The following is a 22,452-nucleotide window of genomic DNA, read 5'->3' as shown; positions in this document are numbered from 1 at the left end:
TACTTCTATCTGCCAATATCCACTTTTCAAGTCCATTGATGAGAAGTAACGTGCATTTCGTAGGCGATCAAGGGAATCGTCGATGCGAGGAAGAGGGTACACGTCTTTTTTAGTTACTTGGTTGAGCTTGCGGTAATCTATGCAAAATCGTAAGCTGCCGTCCTTCTTTTTAACAAGTACCACGGGGGAAGCCCAGGGGCTCTGTGACGGCTGGATAACGTCGTCTTGCGCTCCAACTTCCTTCTCTTCCAGGCTCGCGCTTGTGGGGCCCAGTCATCATCTTTGGCGTCGTCTTCTATGCGGCAATATAGAGCCCCATATCCTTGCATTCCCCTTAGTCCGAAATAATAGTCCTAAAAGGCTTAAGCTTGTGGGTTCTGGGAATAAAAATACCCCAAGAAATTTTCTTTTTTTCGAGCAAGGACTCCACAAAAGGCCAGTAAAATTAAGCTTGTTAGGCAATTTCTAATTTCGCTTGAAAACCTCAGAAAAAAAAAAGATGTGTACGCACGAACGGAATTCATCCTCCGGAGACGCTACCTCTACACTCAAGTCTCCAGCGATACGAAAGCCGTGACAGGAGCCTAGACAGATGTGCCTATTTCTACAAAGTAAGTTCAATCTAGTTAAAATTGAGAACCATTTAAACCTAAAAAATTTCATCACGCTTTTTTTGTTATTTGCAGCCATCTGTAAAAAGTGATAGCAATCTCTTGATCGGTACCGAAACGTCACTGGTGAGGCGTACTCAACGCCTATACACTTTCTTGTCGCAGGGAACACCGTACACATGATTTATTTCACCCCATTTCTAACATTTTCTGTTTTCAGCTCGGAGATTACATTCAGGGCATTACTATTCTGAACCTGCAACCAGCCTCAAGATATCGTCTAAACAGATAGTGCTCGCAGCAACTTACCATGGATACTTTTTATCTTTGACTGAAGCTGGGGGAAACGAAGCCCTGAACAAGAAATAATCGACAGTGCTCGATTGCAGGACGCCTCCTGTACTGTCGCTCGATACGGACATGGACGTGTCTCGTGGCCTACTCCAACTGGGCATCGACCTTATGCGCCAGATGCGTCGCACTGCTGTGTCCTCAGACGCCAACGTGGTGCTGTCCCCGTACGCCGTGGCCAGCGTTCTGGAAGAGCTCCTTGTGGGCGCCCGGGGCGACACTGCCGCCCAGATCAGGGCAGCCCTTCGCCTGCCCCCAGGGCAAAGGGTACGAGCCTGCCACGGCCGACAGTAGCACCTCAGTTCAGTTCAGTTCAGTCGTTCAGTCGTGTCCGACTCTTTGTGACCCTATGGGCCATATCACGCCACGCTTTACGGTCTCTCAATATCTTCCTAACTGCACATAACATAACTTCATGGGGCATTTAGAGTAGCACTAGGTGCTACTCTAAATGCCTCATGCAACACTTATATGATCGCAAGTGAAAGCCGCTTAGTGATCGTTTCTGAAATCGCGTCTGTGTTAAACAGTATAAAGGTCATCTTTTTAAGACAATCCGCTATCGGCGTTATCGGCCTCGGCGTTCTGAGCACAATTCACGGGCCGGCTTTGGCACAAGATAAAAGGCTTCTGGCATGGCACGGCACTGAGTTTTCGTAGGATTGCCTGACGTCACGTGAGCACTTCACATGGCTGATTTGGCAGGAGCTGCCAGCCCTAGCCTCTCCTTTAAGGTGATAAGGTGAGATCTGAATGAGCCTTCCATAGAAAACTTATAGCCTGAGTACTGCAGATGCGCTACTCCTAAGTCGCGCCGCCACTTTCGTATCTATGTCGGATGACCATGAATAAGACTGTAGGATAAAAAGTGTCTGTGAGATATTAAAGAAACAAATTAAGGGGTTAGTGATCAGTCCAGTATTCAAGGCCATAAACGAAAACAATGATTCGCAAAGAAAGTTAGCAAATTGCGGCTATTAACACTCCCACGTCATATCCTTAAAGTCGAAGCCTTAATGTCGCCCACAGTTTGACATGGCCAGGCACTGGTCAGTCGTGAGGTTGTGCGACCTCAGATGACCACGTGCAATGCCCAATATGATCATCATCAGTCTGACTATACCCACTGCAGAGGAAAGACCTCTTCCATATTCTTCCATTTACTCGGTCGTGTGCTAGCTGCATTCATTTGCCCCCGCGAACTTCTTAAACTTATCCGCCCACCTGACTTTCTGCCAGCCCCTGCTGCGCTTTTCTTCCCGTGGAACTCAACTTGGTACTCTTAGCGACCATTGGTTATCCTCTCTCCGAACTACATGTCCTGATCGTGCCCATTTCGTTCTCATAATTTTCACTAAAATGTCAATAACTCGAGTTATTTTTCTGCCCATCTCAAAACGCTTCCTGTCTCTTAACGTTACATCTGTCATTTTCCGTGCCATACCTCGCTGCGTTGTATTCAACTTGAAGGGCAACTCCGGAGGTTTTTCGACATTCGAATATTCTGATAAAAATTTTACTATGGGTTGTCTTCTCCGTCCTGACGCAGTCTACCAAATTTGGGCGTCGTGCGATAATTCTTTCACACGCAGCACGATTTTAAAATGTGCAGTTTTCGTCCCTTCTTTTGAGACGATTTCTGCGGGCAACACCGCGTTTGTGACGTCACAAACAGTACAGCCGCGTTACTGCCCACTCTCCGCGTGATCATGAAATTTTAAGGCCTTTATAGGGTTATTTCAGAGATCTGAAGTACTCCCTCATGATTTTCATACTTTAATTCTACCACCCAAGCCGCTTGCGAGTTTCCAATACTATGTGCGACGCCACTGTTGTGTCGACTGAAACTTCATCTCTGGCCATGAAAGCAGTTTCGTTCTCGGTTTGCTTTTTTTCTTTTAAAAAATAATTCTACTTGAAATTTCGAAAAACGGGTTTTTGTGTTGGAGTCAGGACACACTGAGGAAAATAATTCAATCAAAAACTGAAAACTACGAAAAAGCCAACGAAGTTGCCCTATAAGTAGAACTCTTTTTGTTAGTCTGCGCATTTCAGCCCCATAGGCGAGCACAGGTAAAACGGAACTATTATAGTTTCATCTTTACCGATACCGGTAAGTTGCTTGTCATAATCTGCGAGTATTTGCCGAATGCGCTTCATCCCAATCTTATTCTGGTTATTTCTCATTTATGGTCCCGATCTGCGGTTACTACCTGTCCTGATTGGGCATATTCACCTACCACTTCCGGTGCTTCGCTGCCTATTGTAAACTGCGGTTGCTTTTTAAGGCTGTTGAACAGTACTTCAGTCTTCTGCATATTAATTTTAGGCCTACGTTTCTGCTTTTTCTGTCTAGGTTATCAATAATAATTTCCAATTCGTCCCCTGAGTTACTTAGCAAGGCAATGTCATCAGCGAATCGCAGATTACTGAGGTATTCTCCATCTACCCTCATCCCTAACTGCTCCCATTGAAAGTCTTCGAATGCTTCCTCTAAGCAAGCTGGGAATAGTACTGGGGAGATCGTGTCTCTTTGCCAACACCTTTCTTTTTTATAAGAATTTTGTTATTTTCCTTGGGGAGAACTATGGTTACTGTGTACCCACTATAGATGTATAGTATACTGTCCAGTACTTTCAAATATGGGTCATCTGCACCCCTGATTTTGCAATGCCTACATGACTTCTCTCGTAATCAATGAATACTGCGTTTAGGGGCTGGCCATATTCCGAACATTTTTTCCATCAACTGGTTGATAGCATGGATATGGTCGATGTTTGCACTATTTCTGAAAACTGCACCTGCTTGACGCTTTGCTTGATCGAAGTCTTAAGGTTGCCCTGTATTCGCGATTACATTGCTAAATATATTGTACATACGTAACGGATAGTAAGCTGATTGGTCTGTATTTTTTCATGTTTTGGGGTCCCCTTTATTAGGAATTATGATAAGGTTAGCGTTTTTCCAAGCTTCCTGTGCCTTCGATGTCATCAGGGCTCGTATTTCGAGTTTGCGTCGTTATTGTGAGCGTCGCTATCACCCCGACATCGACTCACCTGATTGGTGGGAACGCTGGAAAATGATGTTGCCCCCTCTTCCGGTTCCACAGTGGCAACACCCGGTTCCGACGTTCCGACCAATCAGATGACTCGAGGTCACGTGAGATCGCGACAATTCGGTAACGACGCAAACTCGGAATACGGGCCCAGGTATCGCGTATAGAGGGTGGTCAATTTTTCTAGCCCGATATCTCCACCGCGTCTTTCAAGAAATTTTGTTACCTGGTCCCCTCCAACTGTTTTTCCCCTTTTTCATGAGTTCTAAAGCTTTCTTAACCTCGTTCTTTGTTCCTGGCGTAACGTCTGATTGCCGTTATCTACTATACATGTCATCACTGTCCTGGCTACTTCGGCTACTGTGAAGGTCAGTGTAGAACTCCTCGGCCAGTTTGATTACCGATATGATAGCAGATGCCAACCGGGGCTTGTCATTTATGATTAAAGAGAATCCGACACTCCCGGACTCTTGAACTCCTAGTTAAACATAACCTACCCCTATGCCTTTCAGGCATCCTCGTAGGGTCGTCCACATTTAGAGTGAACACGCAAAGAAGTGGTAACTCTCTACGCTGTTGGGTCCAACAAAGTCACGTACCAAAACGTAAAGTCATTAAGAGGCCTGCAAATGGTTCTTCGCATGGGCTCTCATTTGGCTTCAATGCCTTACTAGTTCGGACGCACTGGGGTTCTAAAGAAAGCGACCACGTGCCTGAGTGTTGACCCTTAATGTGGGCGATCCTACACGTCTTGGTTGAGCAGGGCATTTTATTTCTGTCGCATAGTCCTTTTCATTAAATGGCAGCTTCTATTTAACCTAAAGTTGCAATTCCTCGATAGACGCTTTGCATGGCGGAGTCGGCCAATTTTCCGCTGTTCCAATGTTTTTCTCTCCTTCTAGGGCATCTATTGGAGCCTCTCTGCGCCGTTTACTTTGTCAAGCTACCGATTTTGTCATATGCATACAAACTGCGCTCTGTCTGCTTGGTAGCCAGAGTCAAATCTTGTTGTTTCCCAGATCACTAATGCGTCCCAGTCTTGCATTTTATGCTAAAAGCGGTGAAAACACGTGTTTGTATTGATTCTGTCTATGCAGAAAAACCGCGACCTACCTGCGGAAGAAGTAATTGCAACAATTGTTTTCTTTTTTACTTTTTCTTCGAAACCTTCCGAAATAACTGAGTTACACTTCCTCCCACTGAATTTTAAAGTCACAAAGTCCTCCTATAAATCCGAGCTTCCCGTCGTAGTAACCCATCCTTTAGAAACATCGATTAAATTCCGCTCCCCAGCTCGTCTCTAACTATTACAATAATACAAGACAGAACTCATCTATTTCGAGCTGAAGCGGCGCTTCTCCCGCTGTCGTCAGCTCACGTAGTACCGGCCGCCTCAAGTATTCCCGAGAGCTGCGAATCCCCTATTTTCACTGAACGACTGTAAACCGTCCATTGTTCAAGTTAAAACCCTACACTAACGCGTCCCTCACAGTCAGAGTAACTTGGCAAACTTAACGCCCATAATCTGTATCATTTCTGATCAGATTCTCATCAATGAACATTAGCGATCTTTATGAAGCTTAGGGTAGGCTTCACTTTTCGAAAGGTTCAAGAGATACGATCACAGCAAAGAATAGAGACAGAAACAGCGTCTCTTTCAGCTCCTCTTTTTTCTTGTATTCGTGTCCTTTGCGCTACTGTAATGTATTGAATAAAGGTGTTCTGAGGGCTCTGAGGTACAGTGCTCCATACTGGCATACAGTGACGCGCAGTGGAGCAAAAGGGCCAGTAAATGCCCTGGGCAACCATTTGGTCCTGATATTCGGGCTATTATTGTACAGGTTCAGAATAAGATAAGCCCTTCGCATCAGAGGAAAATAGCGCGACGTAGTTATTGTCACTAAAGCAGCAGTACCTTTTCAGACACCATCATTGTCATATAGAGGCGCCGCGTCGAGGCACGGCTACATCGCAAGGCACTAATAAAGCATCTGCCCAGCAAACTGTCCGTGATCAAAAGACAGTGACCCCGCCAGACTCACTTTTTTCGCGTTATGCACTAGGCCGAGCTCATGACCCTCATAATAAGACGGCCCACGAAGGCGGTAGTGGTGCGACTGTAGGCCACTGTGCCCCTCTCGGGTAACGAACGCTACAGGTAGTAGATTAGCACGGCTCGCATCATTTGAAGTGACGGCCACCCGGGGCTTCTAAGTTTTTCACTTGTCCTCAGAACATCGCTTCAGGTCAAATACCCCTGGCAACATTTAAGGTTTGTGGAGCAGTGCAGTTCATGTGCAAATAGGGCCGCAAATTTTTTGCCGCTAGCAATGGTACCATTACAAAATATAGACATTTTTTAGCTTCCTTGGAAAAGAACAAGCAATGCGCTAGCCCTCACTGAACTTTAGCCATAGGAAGGGAAGTAAAAAGTTGCACGTAGCTTTGATTAGCTGGGATTAGTTGAGCCTCGTAAGGCTCCATTTGTGGAGTCTTACGAGGCTAAACTCGTTTAAGAAACTACGGTCCATCGAGCCAGCTAAGATGAAACACGAACATCAGTAGGAATTAGAACAGAAAAACGCGGTGCGGGGCAGCGGGCGCCTAATAGCTGCGTCTGCCGAAAATGCGCAGCCTTGGGAACTTAGCATTTCTATGATGTTTGCATCTTTTTTTAACGTGATGCGTCAATTCAAGGCGTCCTATTTGACCCAAGCAAACAGGCTCTGCAATTTAAGGCCCCTTATGAACACCACGTTCAGTAAGCGGCTAAGTCTGCCATCGTGTTCGGCTTGCCTTTCATGATTCCATGATCCCTGAATGAACGTCTTGCTAGAACGCAGTATGGCGCCAACCGAACCAATGCAGGTGAGCGCGTACTTCAGCAACCGCGACCGAGAGATCCCCAACCGTCGGCGCAGCGACACGCAGCGTCGCTTCGACATGGGCTACCTGACCAACGTGCACCACGAGCAGAGCATACTCACCATGGACGCTGAGGCCCAGCAGATGGAGGTATTGCGCCTGGAACGCTTCGCCTGGGACTTTGCCAACGCAGCCGAGGAGAGCCGCCGTGACATCGATCACTATGCGCGCCTCTATGCCGGCACCTTCCAGCCAAACGAGATCTTGCCCAAGGGTGAGCAGCGGCCATGCCGACCTCCACTCTTCCATCCTGCGACCCAGGGCCCTTAATCTGAGTTTGCGTCGTTATCGCTGTGTCGCTCTCTCGTGACCTCTGATTGGTCGAAATACCGGAACCGGGTGTTGGCACTAAGGAACCGAAAGAGGTGGCACCATAAGGTTCCAGCGCTTCCACCAATCAGGTGACTCAAGGTCACGTGAGATAGTAACACTTTCAATAACGACGCAAACTCGGAATACGGGCCCAGCTGAGGATGACAGTTATAGGATCAATTTCATGTAACCCGTGTGTTGTCGCTGCGTGTTGTCCTTGTTTGGCAGCTGGAAGTGAAGGCTGTTGACTCACGTTTTCTTTCCTGCGTTGTGTCCTTTAGTAAGAGGTCATCAACTAGGGCTACCATACGGCCCGCCAAACAGCAGGTTTAAAGTATTTGTTTAGTGAGCAAAATAATTAGAAGCTTTAAAGTGCGCAGATATATCCATATTTCGTTGCCGAGCTTATATTTCTCTGCGCAGCAATTGGCGCTGTCGGCCATTTTTTTTATTTTTCATTTATTTACCCTAAAGGCCCAAGTGGGCATTACATAGGGGGGGGGGGGGGTGCTAACGTCATGAAATAAACACAATGAACAAATCGGAACAGTAACGTGGCGGCATGTAAAAGTGCTAAATATACAAGAAGAAGTAATTAGGAAAAACATGATCACAATATGATGACATGGAAATATGCAAGAAAATACATGACACACAAAGGTTAAAGCAAAAGGAAAAAGCGAAACAAAAGTAAACCACAAAAGGTGAAAATTTCCCACTACGCTGTTAGAAAATCGTTAAGTAATGAAGTAAACTGGTCATTATCGATAGTATTAACTACCGAAGAGGGGAGAGCATTCCATTCTCTTATCGCTAGGTGTAAAAACGAAAATTTAACTGCGTCTGTTCGTGCAAATGGGGGCTCGATTTTTTTATCGTGGTCAAAACGATGAAACGTGCGTGTGGCGGGCGTAATTATCGGTGCTGAGAAAGAGGTAGGGTTATGATACAGTTTATGAAAAAACGCAAGGCGTGATTGCTTACGTCTTCTTTCTAATGTTGGAAGTTTAAGATTCTCTTTTATTGCTGTTATGCTTGAATAACGTGAATACTGACGTGAGATGAATCGACTCGCTCTGTTTTGAAGTGCCTCTAATTTGTTAATAAGATACAGTTGATGAGGACACCAAATGAATGACGCGTATTCGAGCTTCGGTCTAACCAGTGTGGTATAAGCGATTAGTCGGGTATCTGTATTAGCTCTGCAAAGTGACCGGCGGATAAAACCTAGAGTTTTATATGTGTTAGTCAGAAGATTATTTATATGCACAGTCCATGATAAATTAGGGGTTAAATAAACTCCTAAATATTTAAAGGATTCGACAGGCTCTATTTCCGCGTTGCTAATATGGTAGGTGTTCGACAAAATCAGGCTGCAGGTACTGAATCGCATTAATTTAGTCTTTTTAGTTTTTATAGTCATTTGCCATTCAGAGCACCACATGTCTAACCTAGATAAATCATCCTTCAACATAACACAGTCAGTAAGATTAAAAATTGGACGCTAGAGGACGCAATCATCTGCGAATAGCCTGATTGATGATGTAATGCTGGAAGCAATATCGTTTATATATAGTAGAAATAATGTGAGCCCAAGGACAGATCCTTGAGGGACTCCAGATTTCACGGGCTGAGGAGAAGATTTAAAGTCGTCAGTAATAACCGATTGAACTCTGTTGTTTAAATATTCTTCTACCCATCTGATAACTTTAATATTTATGTTAATGCTACTCATTTTATATATGAGGCGATTATGGGGCACACGATCAAAGGCTTTTGCAAAATCAATGAAGATGGCGTCAGTTTGGATTAACTGTTCTAAGTTTCGGTGAAGGTCGGTAGTTAGTTCAAACAGCTTGGTTTCACAAGAACGACCGCGCTGAAATCCATGCTGGTTGGGAAGCAAGATATGATTCTGAGTGATATATTTCATTATATGAGATGATATGACATGTTCTAGTAATTTGCAAACAACTGATGTCAGTGATATGGGTCTGTAGTTTGTCATATTATCTCTATCCCCTCCTTTAAATATAGGTAAAACATGTGCAAGCTTCCAATCATCAGGAATCTCAGCCGTATCAATTGATTGTTGAAAGATGAGTGCCAGGATGCGCGATGTATATTGTTTTGTTATTTTTAGTAGTTTTGTGCTAATTTCATCAGGGCCCGGGCTCGAAAATGCAGGCAGGCGTTCAATAGCCCTCTCTATACCCTCAGGATGTATTTCAATACTAGGCATAGTGAATTCAATGCTAGGTGCGGGTTCAAATGTAGGCAACGGCTTTTCTTCTCCAAAAATGCTACAGAAAAAAGAATTAAACTGATCACACATGTCAACTGGGTCAACTGAGGTACCATCTGCAGAGACTAAACACGGGAGTTCCTTTTTTTGTGCAGGAGAAATGACTTTCCAAAATTTTTTAGGGTTGGTTTTCAAAAAGTTTGGCATGTCAAAATTAAAAAACCTATCTTTCGCTTCTTCAATTTTCTGCTTGCAGGATTTTGCAAAGTTCATATATGCGGTCCAGTCCAACGTTGCCTGTGTGCGTGCAGCTTTCGCATACAGGCGTTTCTTTTTGTTCAGGCATCGTTTTATATCCCTTGTGAACCATTCATTATATCCTGTGGTTGAAAGCCACCTTTTAGGAACGTATTTCTCCTGCAAACTTTTTACAAAACACGGAAAAGCAACCAGTTTTCAGAAACACTTCAATTACAATACGCAGATTCAAAGGAATAATAAAAGCTCTCAAGGTGGGTATGAATACTGTCTATGTCTGCTTTAAAAAAATCATAAATCAATTTTTTGGGCACAGATACTTTCGGGGTAACTAACTGGAACATGCAGTGAACAACACGGTGGTCATTGATGCTCTCAAGCACATTTACAGAGGCACGTTCAGGGTGTGTTGTAAAACCTAAGTCAAGAATGGCATCATCCCTTGTCGGAGAACAAACAAGCTGCGTCAGTTGGAATAAATGCAACAAGTCAAGAAAATCAGTACGACCACGGGGCTGACAAGAAGCAGCAAGTGAAACAGATGACCAGTTGATATGTGGGAAGTTAACGTCACCGGCGAGGATGACAGGAGAGTTAAAATACTTGTTCTGAACATGTGCTAATACGTCGTTTAATTCTACAGCAAAGTCAGTGGAACAATCTGGCGGCCGGTAGCATGCTCCGATAACTATGTTAAAGTTTAGCAATGAGCAAGAGACCCACAAAATTTCTAGTGGACTATCTATTGTCACGTAGTGGTGACGAGGTCGACGACACAATTGAAGGGTCGATGATTGCACTAAAGAAACTGTTTATTTGGGCTGACTTGCGCCCGCAAAAGAACTAAGCGACTCGGCGGCGGCGACAGAAACAAACGTGCTCGTCGATCGTCGAACAAAGAATGCCCGTCACACTCGTCAGCGCTCAATTTAAAGGGTGCACAGAACAATCTAGATAACGTCGCAAACAGCTACCAGCACGGGCTGGAACATTGTGGAAAGACACACGAGTGGCCGGAACCTTCGAGACAGATCTCGGTGCATCTTGCGCTACAACGAAACTGATAAATGTGTGACTCGCGACATCGAGCAATAAGAAACAAAGAATACAGAACTGATACGCGATCCGGAATCAGAGTGATAAGCCTGTATGCCGGCGGCTGTTAAAAAACAACAAATACTGTTTGAAGGTTTCGCGGCATTACTACCCCTTAAAAAAAACATCGCCTCGATGTTCCAAAACAAAGCAACTTAAACATAAGCACTGCAAATTTTAAACACCACACATTCTTTAACGCGCGTAATATGGCTTCAGTCGTACAACATGTACAATTTCTGGGCGTGCGCGTCGCCGTTGTGATGCTGACATTCCGTCGGGAATGACTTCATAGTCCAGTGGGCCGACGCGGCGAATGATTTTGTACGGCCCAAAGTATCAACGCAACAACTTTTCACTTAATCCGCGACGGCGAACAGGTGTCCAAACCCACACTTGGTCTCCTGGATTGTACTCTGCGTGGTGTCGTCGTAAGTTGTATCATCGGCTGTCGGTGCGCTGTTGGTCTTTAATACGCAGCCGTGCGAGTCGTCGGTCTTCCTCTGCACGCTGCAGGTAGGCGGCGACGTCGAGGTTGTCCTCGTTGGTTACGTGCGGTAGCATTGCGTCGAGCGTCGTCGTGGGCTCCCTACCGTACACAAGCTTCAACGGAGTCGCTCTGGTCGTCTCCTGGACTGCCGTGTTATACGCAAAGATCACGTACGGCAAGATGGCGTCCCAGGTCTTGTGTTCAGCGTCGACGTACATAGCGATCATGTCAGCGATCGTTTTGTTCACGCGCTCCGTGAGGCCATTGGTCTGGGGATGGTACGCAGTTGTTCGTCGATGGCTTCTGTGACTGTATTCCAGGATGGCTTGCGTCAACTCTGCCGTAAACGCCGTTCCCGTGTCCGTGATGAGCACTTCTGGGGCGCCGTGTCGCAAGAGAATTTGTTCGACAAAAAATTTGGCGACTTCTGCCGCGGTACCATTTGGTAGTGCTCTTGCTTCGGCGTAACGGATAAGGTAGTCAGTGGCCACGATGATCCACTTGTTACCCATAGACGTAGATGGAAAGGGGCCGAGGAGATCCATCCCAATTTGCTGAAAGGGCAGGATTGAGGGCGGAATCTGGTTTAGTAGTCCTGCTGGTCTGATCGGTGGCGTCTTGCGTCGTTGGCACTCACGACGCGTCTTCACGTAGTGGGCAACTTCGGCAGGCAGTCGCGGCCAGTAATACTTCTCTTGGATTCGACGCAACGTGCGCGCAAATCCGAGGTGGCCTGCTGTGGGCTCATCGTGCAACGCCTGCAGAATTTCTTGCCGAAGGGTTTTAGGCACTACGAGAAGCTGCGCGGTCTTGTTGGGTGCGAAGTTCTTCTTCACGAGGAGGCCATTGCTTAACGTGAAGGATGATAAATGTCGCCTGAACACACCAGGAGGGGAAGCGGTCTTTCCTTCCAAGTAATCGGCTAGCGCTTTCAGCTCAGGGTCTGATCGCTGTTGTTCTGCGAAACTGCTGGCGCTTACCAGTCCCAAATAGGCGTCGTCGTCATCGTCCTTCGGGGGAGCATCGACGGGAGCGCGGGATAAGCAGTCTGCGTCGGAATGCTTTCGGCCCGACTTATAGACTACAGTCATGTCAAATTCTTGAAGTCGTAGGCTCCATCTGGCAAGGCAGCCGGAAGGATCTTTCAAATTAGCCAGCCAGCAGAGCGCGTGATGGTCGCTTACCACCTTGAATGGTCGGCCGTATAGGTATGGACGAAACTTATAAGTGGCCCAGATGATTGCAAGGCACTCCTTCTCGGTCGTCGAGTAATTGACTTCGGCTTTTGTGAGTGACCTGCTAGCGTAGGCGATTACTTTCTCCTGTCCGGCACTCTTCTGGACGAGAACGGCTCCTAGGCCCACACTGCTCGCGTCGGTGTGAATTTTTGTCTCGGCGTTTTCATCAAAGTGGCCAAGTACGGGAGGGCATTGCAGGCGGCGCTTGAGTTCGTCGACGGCTTCTCCTTGCGGTGCTTCCCATTTAAAAGGTACGTCAGCCTTTGTAAGCTGCGTCAACGGTTCGGCGATCCGCGAAAAGTTTCTGACAAATCGTCGATAATAAGCGCACAGCCCAAGGAATCGGCGCACAGCTTTCTTGTCGGCAGGCGGTGGGAATTGTGCGATTGCAGCTGTTTTCTCCGGGTCTGGGCGAATACCGTCCTTGCTAACGATGTGACCTAGGAACCGGAGTTCTTCGTAGGCGAAGTGACACTTCTCTGCTTTTAGCGTTAGTCCCGAGGACTTGATGGCTTCCAACACTGTCTGTAGTCGTTTTAGGTGGTCTTCAAAGTTTGACGAGAAGACAACAACGTCATCCAAATATACCAAACAAATTTGCCACTTCAACCCTGCCAGGACTGTGTCCATTACTCGTTGAAACGTGGCTGGTGCGGAGCAGAGGCCAAATGGCATCACCTTGAACTCATAAAGGCCATCCGGTGTGATGAATGCGGTCTTCTCGCGATCTCTTTCGTCGACCTCAATTTGCCAACATCCGCTCTTCAGATCCATCGATGAGAAGTACCTTGCATAGCAGAGTCGGTCGAGAGTGTCGTCGATGCGGGGAAGCGGGTAGACATCCTTCTTCGTTATGCTATTCAAGCGACGGTAATCAACGCAGAAGCGAAGTGTGCTGTCTTTCTTCTTGACCAAAACGACTGGTGCCGCCCAGGGGCTGTTCGATGGCTGGATTACGTCATCACGCAGCATTTCCTCAACTTGATCGCGAATGGCCTGCCGTTCTCGGGGCGATACACGATAAGGGCTTTGGCGCAGAGGTCGGGCGTGTTCGTCCGTTATAATGCGGTGCTTGGCCAGTGGTGTTTGTAGTACCTTCGATGATGACGAGAAGCACTCCCCGTTGCTTCGAAAAAGACTGAGAATCAGGTCTTCCCTGCTGTGGGTCAATGCGGGGTTGATGTCAAATTTGGGCTGACGGAATTGGTCCGGTGCGTCTTCCAGCGTTTGGTCGTGGAGGGTGAATACATCTTTGAGGTCGGCTAATTCGTCGAGAAAAGCGATCGTCGTGCCCTTGTTGAGATGCCGGTATTCTTCGGTGAAGTTTGTTACCAGCACCTGAGCTTGACCTCTCCGGAATTTCGCGATGCCTCTTGCAATGCCGACACCTCGTTCTAAGAGCAATTGGATATTTCCTTCGACGATGCCTTCAGCGGTTTCGATGTTTGCGCTACCTACGCAGACTGCGATGCTTGATCGGGGCGGGACGGTCAATTCTTCATCGAGGACGTTTAGAGCGATGTGTTGCATCGACGTCGTCGTAGCTGGAATGGCTTTGTCTGCAGAGAGCTTGATGAGCTTGGATCGCAGGTCGATGATAGCCCTATGTTCATTTAGGAAGTCTATACCTAAAATTACGTCGCGGGAGCACTGCTGCAAGACCACAAAGCTTGTGGGGTAAGTACGCCCATTTACGGTTATTCTTGCAGTGCATCGTCCCGATGGAGTAATCAGGTTGCCACCTGCTTTGCGAATCAGCGGGCCATCCCAAGTGGTGGTAACTTTTCTTAGCTGACAGGCTAACGGTCCACTAATGACTGAATAGTCAGCTCCGGTGTCTACTAGGGCAGTGACTCTGCGACCGTCGACATCAACTTCAAGGTCACTTGTTCGCGTCCTCGCATTGCACGTGCGCCTTAGTGTCCGATCCCGGCTGCGTCGTTTCTTCAGGTCATGGCCGGGGCATACCGTTGTTACTTCGCTGGGCGGCGGTGTCTGCTTGCACTTTGGTCGTGTTGTCGTCGATGACGTCGTGTGGAGCGACGGTGAAACGGCTGCGTCGTCGTTAGTGGTCGTCGGCGGCGGAGGATCTTCGTCTTTTCGCCGGTGAACAACCTCACCTCCAAAGGTTGCTGCCTTTAGTTTCCCCTACGGGGGCTTGGGGACCTTCCGCGCACACTATCATCATAGTTACGTCATGGCGACGCAAAGCGGGCCCTGTACGGCCATGGAGACCTGAATCGACGGCTTGGTGGCGCAATCTCACCGCTACGCAGATAGTTGTCGATTTCTTGCGGTCGTTCACCTGGGCGTGGTCGTGGAGCGTCGACTGCAAATCCGCGGAGACCGATTCGTCGGTACGGGCAGTGCCGCAGAATGTGGCCGGCCTCACCGCAGTGGAAGCATAATGGCCGGTTGTTCGCTGTCCTCCATGCGTCGCACTTCCTGGGGCTTGTTGGTCGTTGGTAGGCTTGGCGGGCGGGAGCCAAGGGGCGGTTTTCAGGAAGAGGCCGGTAGCGGCGAGGGCTCGGAAAGTCATCACATCGGGGCGGAGGGCGACGTAATGCACCAGCGTAGTTCATCGCTGTTGCCTCTTGTGCTGGAACAGTCGCAGCCGTCGCTTCAGGAACGCCCAGCGCCTGCTGAACTTCTTTACGGACGACGTCCGCGAGCGTCGCCACCTGGGGTTGTTGCGATGATGGCATCAATCGGTGGAGCTCCTCTCGCGCGATCTGCCGGATGAGGTCCCGAAGGTCCTCTCCATTTGCATATGCGCTGGGGTAGTGACTTGAGTTGTCCGGTTGAAGTGGTCGCTCGTAATGGCGCATCCGGTTGTCCAACGTCTTCTCGATGGTAGACGCTTCTGTTTCAAATTCCGCCACAGTTCTTGGCGGATTTCGCACAAGACCCGCAAAGACCGACTCTTTAACGCCTCGCAATAAAAGTTTGACTCGCTCACCTTCGGTCATATTAGGGTCGGCGCGGCGAAAGAGGCGCTTCATCTCCTCAACGTACGCCAGGACAGGCTCGTTAGGGAGTTGAAGTCTTGACTGAAGGAGGGCCTGGGCTCTTTCCTTTCGGACGGCGCTTGAAAAAGCAGTAAGAAACGCTTCCTTGAAAGTCTCCCAATCCTTCATAGTTGCCTCATGATTTTCGAACCAAACTCGGGCATGTCCTTGAAGAACAAAGTAGACTTGCCTAAGTTTCGCGGCGTCATTCCAGCCGTTGAAATCTGCCACACGGTCGAAAAGGTCCATCCAATCTCCCGCATCTTCATCCGGTAGTCCATGGAAGCAGGGGGGCTCCCGGGGTTGGATGAAAATAACCGGTGCTGTAGGCTGGGCCATTGTCAGCGTCGATGCCTTCCGAGATCGAATGGGGTCAAGCAGCAGACCGTGTTCGGGTTGTAGGCCTTGAAGTCGGCGGCTGGCTCGGTGACCTGTAGGCTGGTCTTCCAGGGCGACAGGAACACGGCTTGGGTCTTCGCTTGAAGGATCAAAGGCAGCACCTCCACCAGATGTCACGTAGTGGTGACGAGGTCGACGACACAATTGAAGGGTCGATGATTGCACTAAAGAAACTGTTTATTTGGGCTGACTTGCACCCGCAAAAGAACTAAGCAACTCGGCGGCGGCGATAGAAACAAACGTGCTCGTCGATCGTCGAACAAAGAATGCCCGTCACACTCGTCAACGCTCAATTTAAAGGGTGCACAGAACAATCTAGATAACGTCGCAAACAGCTACCAGCACGGGCTGGAACATTGTGGAAAGACACCCGAGTGGCCGGAACCTTCGAGACAGATCTCGGTGCATCTTGCGCTACAACGAAACTGATAAAGGTGTGACTCGCGACATCGAGCCATAAGAAACAAAGAATACAGAACTGATACGCGATCCGGAATCAGAGTGATAAGCCTGTATGCCGGCGGCTGTTAAAAAACAACAAATACTGTTTGAAGGTTTCGCGGCACTATTGCGATAGGCCTTGTATTAATACCTTTGCGAACAGCAATCATGACGCCACCACCTCTTTTATCTGTTCTGTCTTTACGAAAGTAGACAAGAACTTTGAAATCTGAGGTTCTGAACAGTGAATTTCTGGAGTTAACCACGTTTCTGTTCCCACGATGGCATCAGCAGAGCAAGTGTGGACGAAGGACGCAAGCTGGTCTTGCTTATTGATTATGCTACGGAAATTTGCTACAATTAAAGAAAATGGAGTTGCTTTAGTAGCCTGTTGCCGAAATTCAGCTGGTCATGGTTGACGATTTTGCCGAGTGCATAAGCAGACTTTGTCGCTCACAGCATCATATCGATATTGTTTCTTCGAGAGAATAAGTTTGTCAAAAGAATACTTCGGCTTTTCATTCGGATCACGGTTTTCACGAGCAAAATCTCGAAGTTTTTTCCGGGCAAATTGGATTCGGGGGAAAAGTCTTCTTCAATATACACCTTGGGATCCGTGACTTCTTTGAGCTTAGATGCATTGTCAAGGATCATGCATTTAGTTTTGTAGCGGAGGAATTTAACAATTATTGGGCGATGCTGGTCCTTCTTTCGAATACCAACACGGTGGGCTCGCTCAATATCAGAAATGTGTACATCAAGATACTTACTGCAAAAGTCGACAATTAGTGACTCTGAGGCTTGATAATTTTCTGTTTCTTTTTCTGGTAAGCCCTTAAATATCAAGTTTTTTCGGCGCATACGGTTGTTCATGTCGTCCACAAGGTTAATCATGCTGCTTTGATCATCATGAGAACAGGAAAGAGCCGATATGTCTGTTTTCATGTTGAGAGGTAAATCAGTTCGAAAGTACCATATCATGGTCTTTGAAGTTTAATATAGTATTGACACTCATTTTGCTGAATTCATCTCGTTGCTGAAGAACCCTTTAAGAGTATAGGAAGCGTGCAGAGTTCGTCAAAAAAGTAGCTCGAGTTAACGACTTTCTAGAGGAATTCAGCAAGAAGAAATGGGCATGGGCAAGACACGTAGCGCACAAAGTGGATAACCGGTGGTCACCTTGGGTAACAAATTGGATTCCAAGGGAATAAAAGCGTAGCAGAAGGCGGCAGAAAGTTAGTTGGGCGGATGAAGTTAAGAAGTTCGCAGGGGCAAGTGGCGGCAGATCGGACAGCACCAGGGCCGGGTGAATTAGAAGAATGTGGAAGAAACTTTCGTATTGCACTGGGTATAGTCTGGCTAGTTATGATGATGATGATGATGAGGATGAGGATGGTGATTATGATAATGAAAAATTAGCATCACTCATCATAATAATCTTGGAGAGCCTAGCTGAACAGCCGAAACAACGGTGGAAAGCGCCTTCTGACGGTACGTGAAGCGAAGGACGACTGGTCTCCTTGCGTATGTGTAAATTTTGCGTTTCGTTGAAGATTCCATTTCCTGTACATGTTGAACCTCAACTGCAGAGTAAGTTCCATCCGAATAAAACACTGCCAAAATGCGACAGTAACCTTAAAAATGAACACCTATAATGTTCACCCACCTACTTCGGCAGCCGCCTATCGTATCAATAGCTGCCTGGCGGTCGTCTGCGACATCTGTCCTCTTAGTCGACAGCAGTTTCTCCTTTATTACAGAGAATTCAGGAAAGTTCTCATGTTAATTAACATCCCAAACGACGTGCATCTTAATATGCTGTGTTGTGAGCGACTAGTGCGCACCGTCATGCCAATAGCTCAAGCACCTCTTTTTAATTCAGCACGCAAATACGGAAGTACCTTTATGACCTGTTATATGTGTATGTGTATGTGTAAATTTTGCGTTTCCTTGAAGATTTCATTTCCTGTACATGTTAAACCTCAACTGCAGAGTAAGTTCCATCCGAATAAAACACTGCCAAAATGCGACAGTAACCTTAAAAATGAACACCTATAATGTTCACCCACCTACTTCGGCAGCCGCCTATCGTATCAATAGCTGCCTGGCGGTCGTCTGCGACATCTGTCCTCTTAGTCGACAGCAGTTTCTCCTTTATTCAGGAAAGTTCTCATGTTAATTAACATCCCAAACGACGTGCATCTTAATATGCTGTGTTGTGAGCGACTAGTGCGCACCGTCATGCCAATAGCTCAAGCACCTCTTTTAATTCGGCACGCAAATACGGAAGTACCTTTATGACCTGTTAAAATTTACCTTTGCTTCGTTTAGAAAACTAACGAAGGTAATTACTCAGCACGGTGGAAGAGTCAGAGGGGGCGAAAGTGTCTATTATAAAATTGCATGAATATTTTCTCCTCAATTTCTCTAGTGTTTTGCGCAAATATAAAGCGCGTTCCTCGAGGTTGTTTTAGCGCAGCACAGGTAGATTTCTCATGTTTAGCGAGAACACATCTGAGCGCTAGGTGAATGTGGGCAACTTGTACTGATTTCGAACAGTGCACTGGTGCATTACGGCTTGCCTCTGTCTAAATGCGGCTGTCGAGATCAGAATGAAGCCGCATCGTCCTCAGCCTCTGCAGTCGGGTGCCTTAACCGCTGAGCCATTAGAGGGTATGGATGGGGGGGGGGGGGGGGGGGGGGGTGGAGGTTGTAATTGAGATAGCAACATGGACTGCTGCACTGTCTCACAACCAAGAATGGTTATGCCAGACTTGCGGCACTGCTGAATCATCACTGCTGCATTTAGGCTAACACTTGAATTACCATTAAAAGTTAGCTTACCCTCCTTGACATATTTTTCCTCGGCAGGCTGCATCAAGAGTTCGTCCCTCGTTTGCATGCTGAGCGTCGTGGACTTCCGCGGCTCCTGGAAGCACGCGTTCGATGATCGCTCTGCCACGCGCGGGGTCTTCTTTCAGTCCGACGGCACCAAGTCCGCAGTAGTAATGTTGCACCAGACGGGCGAGTTCCGACTCGCAAACTGTGCTGACCTGAACGCCAGAGCCCTGGAGCTACCCTATGATCTGCCAGGAGAGGCAAGCTGCACTCCGACACCAAAAAGATGTGCCTCTATACCGCATACACCCCTGGACATATCCACGGCTGAGGCGTGAGTATATCTGCTCTGCTGAGATACATTTTTGTAATGGTGCGCAGGTTTCGTTTGAGGATATGTCGTGTCGTGATGGTGGTGCTCGATGAGCAAAAAGGAGTCGTAAGGCGGATGCCGATAAGGGGAATAAGAACACTCGGAATGAGACAGCAAGACGGGGACGCACGTTAGAAACCTAAGCGGTACGCCGTAAGCGTGCGGAGGACACAGAGCGGAAACGTCAGCAAGTTTCGTTTCCAGCGATCGTAAATGCAGGCCTGAAGCCGAGCCAGTCCGTAAAGCCGCACATTCCGAACTGAGACGCCCACGTTGTTTATTATTAGGCGAAGAAGCGTGTGTGTTCGCAGCGGGTGTGATCAAAGTAGCATCATAGTGTATGGCAACACATATGGCATTGCGTCCACACGCAATCTCGTCAACTCTTGGGTCAAAGCTAAAGCATATTCTTCATTTTTGTAACAGTAATGGAAAAAAAACACGCCGACCTTATTCCAGCCTCGTGTCAATTATTTCAAACCTTATTTCAAAAACGAGCTCTAATAGACCTGTATCCCATACTAGATGCACTTAATATGCGCGCAATCTGGTCTTCGTGCTTTCGCAGCAGCTGGACTTCAGAGGAGGGCCGGTTCTCCCTCGTCGTCCTGCTCCCTGACGAACTGGACGGGCTGGCCACAGTGGAGGAGAGGCTCAGTGCTTTCACGGCGCTGCAGTGCTTCGGTCAGCTCAGGCAGCAGGGCGAGGTCCATGTCAGCCTTCCACTGTTCAAGGTCAAGCAGGTACGGCTGTGCGTTAGTGCCTGCTGTTAAGCTCCACTCTGTGGTTTTTGTTTCACTGTAGTAGTGCTAATATTAGTCGACGTAACCGGAGGGTGTCGCCACCACTCACAGGGTAGCTGCTTAGCGAGGAGGAGGGTTCTGTGAGCGCATGACAGGGCTCAATATCTTCATGCTCTCCGTCTTCCTGTACGGCCATTGCGAGAAATCAAAAATAGAATTGTTGTGGCCACAGGAATCTCCCTCCAGATGATAATCACGTAAACAGCACATGTATAGCGACAGCGTAGGAATGCGGGCTGATTGCCGCTGCAACAGGGAAGGTTTGGGTACAGCAAGAGCATATCAATGAGCAACCGGAGAGCGGTTGCCATGGTAACCATCCGGAAGTAGCTACCTTTGGAGGAAGAGGATATATGAAATCAAGAAAATCGCTATTAATGATGTCTGGCACGGGGACCTTCTTAAGAAACCATTTATTTACTTGAAATAATCCATTCAACACTGATACAGTAATTACTTAACATTCAATGTAGATCAGGGTGGGCTAATAAAAAACCTGAAGTTACCTGACCAGCACCGCCAGAGGCACTACGGGCCACATGTTAAGTATAAACCAATTAAGCAGACGGTAAAGAAAAGCCATCAACGAAGCGAAGTAAAGTGAGGCTCGGATCAGGGGCATTTGTTGTGGTGACTGCATTTTGTACAGTAGTCTTTATAACGCTATAACACGTTTTTCGTGAATTATGTAATTACTAGTCATGATTACATGTTCTAGAACACACATCTTGCTCCGGAAATTGTTCCGAAATTCCAGTCGTCCAACAGTTGGCGGTCTTGATTATACGCTGCTCACTTTGGTAGTCAACTCCGGGACAGGAGCAGTCAACTAGAAGAAAATTTTAAAAAGCAGTTAGATTATTACAAATTATATTTGTTGCGAATTAGGAGAAGCAATGTAACTTTAATGACTTTATTTATTTTCGCAGTCACTCTCTAGGGGGAATTAAAAAGCTCCTGAGACGAAAAACAGCATTGACGCGAAGAATATGACGGCCCACCACCGTATCCCCACTCAAGTCAGGTCGTGTAAGATGGTTGTCCGCCACATAAATTATTTAAGAGCACGCAATGCGCTTCTGCGAAAGTGTAAACAGATAAATTCCAAGCAACATCCTAATTACCCTGACGCAGCTAAGTGCCTCATTGTGTCCTGCACTATGTCGCCACTCGTTTGCCTTCACTAAATTGAAAAGCGTCTTTCAAAGCGTATGGTAAAAAGCACCAAATTCGACTTTTGCTCCCTGAAAAAGCGACAGAAAATCATGAAATCGATTGCTACCTGCAAACATTCGGCGGAGGTTTTCTCCTCGTCCATTTTTCGACCACATTTCATTCGCCGCCTGTGTCCTAGGTGACAGAATTGATACCGGTGCTGAGTGCCCTGGGAGTACGCGACCTGTTCTCGGAGCGCGCCGAACTGTGGGGCTCGGCGGCCGGCGAGAAGCGAGTCTCTCTCATACGCCATGCCGTCGCTTTCGAGACAGCGCAGACGGGAGGCCGCCGCCACTCAGCGCCATCTAAGCCAACAACGGGACACTTCGGCGGCCTTCTGCGCACCCTCAGCACGGTGTTGAGGACACCGCAGCCGCGTGCCCGGTTTACCGTGGACCGACCCTTCGCTTTCTTCGTCACCTGCACGCAACCGGACGCGGTCATGCTCCTGGGCTCAGTGCGCAAGGTTGTTTAGTGAACACCATTCCCCTCTGGAAATAGATGTGGCCCCAGTTTTGGACTAGACTTTGTTTTTGCACGAACATTAAGCATTCTATTCGGTATAATTTTAGCGGCACATATTCAATATACCTGTTCAACTTTAGGTCTTCTGAAATATAGAACAACCTCAAATACACATATTTGTTGGGCTGCATATTTTCAAGAGGTAGTCCGTTAGAACTGTACACTGATCTCATTGCCAAAGTTTTACGGGTTAATGAGACGAGTTGACATTTAGCGTGGCGCCGAAACACCCCAATTTGTGCACCAACCAGGAAAGTTTCTGCAAATGAC

General features: G+C 47.4%; 1 protein-coding gene across 1 annotated transcript; it reads left to right on the top strand.

Moving 5' to 3' along the window:
* The first annotated feature begins 1,031 nt into the window (after positions 1-1,031).
* On the top strand, positions 1,032-22,245 carry LOC146174715 (ipis-1-like). The gene is made up of 5 exons (XM_084585445.1): positions 1,032-1,229; positions 6,886-7,156; positions 19,300-19,600; positions 20,208-20,382; positions 21,797-22,245. The coding sequence occupies exons 1-5, from the start codon at positions 1,032-1,034 to the stop codon at positions 22,130-22,132; spliced, it is 1,281 nt and encodes a 426-aa protein (XP_084441571.1). The 3' UTR covers positions 22,133-22,245.
* The last annotated feature ends 207 nt before the right edge of the window (positions 22,246-22,452 follow it).

Source organism: Amblyomma maculatum, chromosome 11 (assembly GCF_055883805.1).
Source record: "Amblyomma maculatum isolate TAMU_Amacu chromosome 11, ASM5588380v1, whole genome shotgun sequence".
NCBI classification, from domain to species: domain Eukaryota; kingdom Metazoa; phylum Arthropoda; class Arachnida; order Ixodida; family Ixodidae; genus Amblyomma; species Amblyomma maculatum.
Note: the sequence above shows the minus strand (reverse complement) of the source record. Positions and strands in the feature narration are given on the sequence as shown.